This window comes from Epinephelus fuscoguttatus, linkage group LG9 (genome assembly GCF_011397635.1).
Source record: "Epinephelus fuscoguttatus linkage group LG9, E.fuscoguttatus.final_Chr_v1".
NCBI lineage: Eukaryota > Metazoa > Chordata > Actinopteri > Perciformes > Serranidae > Epinephelus > Epinephelus fuscoguttatus.
Window position 1 is genome coordinate 28,265,185 of NC_064760.1, and position 4,476 is coordinate 28,269,660.

General features: G+C 44.2%; 1 protein-coding gene across 1 annotated transcript; it reads left to right on the top strand.

The window, feature by feature from the left end:
* On the top strand, positions 1-4,154 carry si:dkey-27i16.2 (regulator of cell cycle RGCC-like). Its single transcript, XM_049586069.1, has 5 exons — positions 1-152; positions 1,372-1,536; positions 2,180-2,260; positions 2,918-2,980; positions 3,531-4,154. The coding sequence occupies exons 1-5, from the start codon at positions 131-133 to the stop codon at positions 3,536-3,538; spliced, it is 339 nt and encodes a 112-aa protein (XP_049442026.1). The 5' UTR covers positions 1-130; the 3' UTR covers positions 3,539-4,154.
* The last annotated feature ends 322 nt before the right edge of the window (positions 4,155-4,476 follow it).

Here is a 4,476-nt window from a genome sequence, read left to right on the forward strand (position 1 = left end):
GTGTGTGTGTGTGTGTGTGTGTGTGTGGAGGGCTCTATAATATAACTTCAGCCCTGCTTGTTCGCTTCAAACCGCTCTGAACCCAGACACACAGCAGCAGCCCGGTGGTGTTTAATTTCCCTGCTCCAGCATGACCTCAGACATTACCACAGGTGAGTTTAACGACTCCTTGAGCCATTAGTTTTAAATGGTGATACAGTGATGGTGATCATAGGCCTGTGACAAACCGCTAACGCCTGCCTAATCCTTTCAGAGGGGCTGTAACCTATACTTTGTGACAGTATGCTTGAGTGTTAGGTGGATACATTGGAGAGAGGAAAAAGCACAAAACACTGACCAGAAATCAAAAACACCAGCTCAGGTTCATACATGTAACTCCAGCCTAGACAATCAGGCTATAAGTAGCTCAGCTATGGCTCCCAGTTTATATAGAAATGGTCTGTTTTTGAGATATAAGTTATTCTAATGGCACTAAATCAAACAGCACTCTCTGCCAGGCTTTAATAGTTGGTACTTTTTCATTAATCCACTGCGATAAAATGTTCCTCCTCCCAGCACAAGCAAGAATATGGCACTGTAAATTATAGTTTAACCTCTTCAAATTCCACACTTGCCTCCTTTTTATACACCACATCATGCTGATGTGAATTAAAGCTAGACTGAGAGAATGGGCACCACTTTTTTTTTTTTAACACATTTTTGACCCCATGCTGTCCTAGTTGTTTATGTGCTATGCATTTCTGTATTTTTTATATATATTTACACACAAACTATTTCCTGAAGGCTGTATTCTTTAACTTACCAAACTTTAACATTTCTGAATGTTTGTGTACTTATATATATTTGCCCGCTGCATCCTCTTTTACTACTCTCGCTTCTCCTATATCCCATAGGGAACTGTAAAAGCTTTATCATATTCATAAAACGGTGGGTAAACCGAGCTGTGGTCATCTGTTATTTAATGACTGTACATTTATTCAAGAAACGGCCAAAAGCGTTGTTTTATTGCAGCCTAAAGCATTGAACTTAGATTTAAAAATGTAATATTTATGTATCACAGTAAGCAGGCCAGGTGCTTTACAGGCTGTTAGATGTTTTATATGCCTTGTGGGATGTTGGGTTTATTTTCACACCTCAAGTTGTCAGATACAACCCACTGACATCAACGTCAGCTGCAGGTTTGCCTTTTATTTAACTTCATTGTCACCCAGAAGGTGCTGGTGTTGTAGGTTAGTTCTTATAATCAATGTTTTTGGTTGTGTTGTGTGTGAATGTATGTTTTGCTTGCCGAAGAAAACTTGAGATGATCTGAACATTTCCTTTCAGTGGAGTTATGTGGTTTCCCTCCATGTGCTGTCACATTTTCCACAGACTTGGAGCTAGAGCTCGGCGAGCTGCTGCAGGAGTTCCAGGATGTGGTGGAGGAGCTGAAGGCCCCCTCTCAAAGCAAACCTCACGCCTACCAGCGCGTCCTGCAGGAGGCCAAAAGTCGCACGGGGCTGGCGGACGACAGCGGGGTCGAGGACTCGGACTACGGTGAGTGAGGAACACACCAGAGCAGTGTTCCTGTGATTATGTTTGCTTATTGTGCAGGGTGTGAGGAAGGAAGGACATTGCTTAGTGCATCGTTTACTGTTGAGCAAAGTTGTATGTAGGCCCCGTGGGTGCCGGTTGAGCCCCTTTTTATCAGCCCAAACAACTGCAGCTTGACACTTTTAATTTGCATGAAATTAGTGGTACAAGAGGACACATCCCTGTACACTTCTATTAGAGTGGCTGTTTTGCTCATGACAATAGCTGTGTACTACAATGAACCGCAATTACGGATAACCTATCTTCTGTAATTGTCTGTTTTTTTTCCCTCTTGCTGCTGCTGTTGTGCGTTTGTCGATGGTTATGAGATAAAAGAAGAAAGTGTGTTTTCTTGCTCCCATGCGTCGTCATTATTGAAAGTATCTCGGCCCCCCGACGTTTCAAAAGCTGACACTCGGGAGTCGCTTAACAGTGAACACGCGTTTACCTTCATTTTGCTTTATGCTATTATCATTATGTGCAACTCCTGCATTGTGTTCGAATTGTTGTCATTGTTGTTGTTGATCATTTGCATGGGCTGGCCTCAGCGGCTGTCTTCTGTTTATTATCTCTGCTCACCCCCCTCCTCGCCTCCCTCTCCCCTCAGGCAGCGAGGCTTCTTTGGGAAACAGTTTGAACACCAGCGAGGAGGAGCTTCACACAGCAGGCATAACGCTGGCACCGAAAGGTACTACACAATCCCATCAGCCCATCTCCATCCAGATAGCCCTGGTTCTTACAGAGATCACTATCACTTTAGCTCAGATCACTATCACAGCCACAGAAAAAAAACCCCTCTACATCAGGCTGGGAGCTCTTTTGTTTTTACACAACAAAGCTCCCGCCGCTGTGACTGTGACGTCTCAGCCGCCACCCCCTACCCAACCACCCCTTTTCCCAAGTCTCCTGCAGGGGTTATTTGTGCTGTTATGTAGCGGTGAGTGTGGCTCAGGTGTGTGTAAATGAATGAGATCTGCTGCATCTTGTCGCATGCAGATGCACAGACGACTACTGTTAAATCTCAATGGATGAAAACAAGACGGTGTCATTAACTCTGTTTACGCCGAATACCTGAAGATGTTTACAACAGAGACCCTGGCAGGATCCATCAAGCTGTCTGGGTTTTTTGCAGCCGCTTAAAATCTGCTTCGGTTTGTAGAAAAGAAGCTGAAAATAATTCTCCCATCGCAGTTTGCTTCATATGTAATTCTGGGATTTAGATTAGTTTTCAGCTTCTGGCCCAAAAGGAAATGCCATTGAACTGGGCCGCATTTCTCCACAAAAATGTTCCACTGCTGTTTTTTTTTCCATAGTTTCAAATTCCTTTTCTTTCTGTCCTCTGCAGCCAAGCTGGGAGACACACGGGAACTTGAGAGTTTTATCGACATGTTGGACCGGGAGCTTGCAGGTGGGTATTTAAGAGAATTACACCCCCTGTCACTCAATCTTTTCTTTATTCCTTTTGCACTTAAGCTGACAAGACAGCAGGCTGTGGTGTATAATGGTGGCGGAGACCCAGATAGAGTGCATGTTATATTACACATTGAAAAAAAAAGAGACTGTACTACCACTCCCCCCGCTTCCATTTATCTCTGAGCACCTCTTGTGTGTAAATGCCGTGTCTGGGGACTCAGGTGGACTACCTACACGACCTTTAGTGATAATGGCATACTTGACTACATGAGCATCGTGTTCCTGCTATCAGCACTAAAGCAGTAGTGTTTCAGAGGGCCGTGAGCACATGCGTGGCCCTGTGCACGCACACAAGCCACAAAGAACACAACATACATCTGCTGCTATCAGTGGTCTTGACGCAGAGAGAATTAATGTTACAAATTAATCGTGACTCCCCCTGTATCCTTACAAGACTCACCTATTAGTCAGTGTATGTTTGTGTGTGTGTTCTCGTATTCTGGCTCCTGAGCTTTAGTAGTTTTCTCTTCCTCTCTCTTTTGCAGAGATGTGAACACAGAGAGAAAGCGAGCCACGCAGAGCGGGGAGAAATGGGCGGGGGGCGACATGGCTGGCTACCGCCGAGCAGACAGGCAGATCTACACCAGAGCAGATCTGAGGGAGCAAACGCTCCCCTGGCTGCTCCAGTGGAAAAGGTTAACATCAGAAATTAAAAGGGCACTCCATTCCAAAATGCAAGAACACCCTCAGACCCCTGGCGGTGCCGCGTCCAGCCGGCAAGACGACGTCCCCGCAGCAACAGATCCGAGATGTGTGACATATTCCCAAAACTAGACAAAGCTTCCATCTGTGCGGGCGTGAGAGAAAATGCAGCCCAGAGTATAGAAAGCATGTTCGAGCCACATTTTAAAATTCCCGTAAGTGCTATGCCAGTAAAGGGCCCTAAATCCTCGGTGCCATATTTTTTTTAAAGGAGGCCATTACAAATTACAGATGGCACTTTAGTTTTAAAGTAATTTAAAATCCAAGGGGTTCAGATCTGCTGTGTAATATCAAATGTCATTTTGTGCTGATATTTCTAATGTACAGTTCCTGTTAATATTCATTTTGTATATATAAGCTGTTGTACAGATGAATGCACATATAAATAAAGCTACCTTTTGATGGGATTTTGCGTATATTTCATTTTTCTCTTGATATATGAGAAACTAAATTTAATCTAGCTCCAGATTCAGTGCAGAGACGCTGCTGACCTTGTTGGCCACATCTGATTCTAAACACACACACAATGTTGAAAGCCTGTCACTTCTCTAAAAAACACTCCTGACAGTACTGACAACAAATTGTATTCAGTGTGCCTACACCTTCACTGTCCCCTAAATTGACTGTTGCTACTGTCATGCCACATGTCTCAGGAGCCCTTCACCCATTCTCCTTAGTTTGTACCTATGCTTCCTGTATGTCTGTTCTGATTATGCTTTGAGTTTCACT

Coding starts and splice junctions, on each gene's coding strand:
- si:dkey-27i16.2 (XM_049586069.1), top strand. CDS start 131: ATGACCTCAGACATTACCACAG. Junction 153..1,371: donor GACCTCAGACATTACCACAG/GTGAGTTTAACG, acceptor CATTTTCCACAG/ACTTGGAGCTAGAGCTCGGC. Junction 2,261..2,917: donor CATAACGCTGGCACCGAAAG/GTACTACACAAT, acceptor TGTCCTCTGCAG/CCAAGCTGGGAGACACACGG.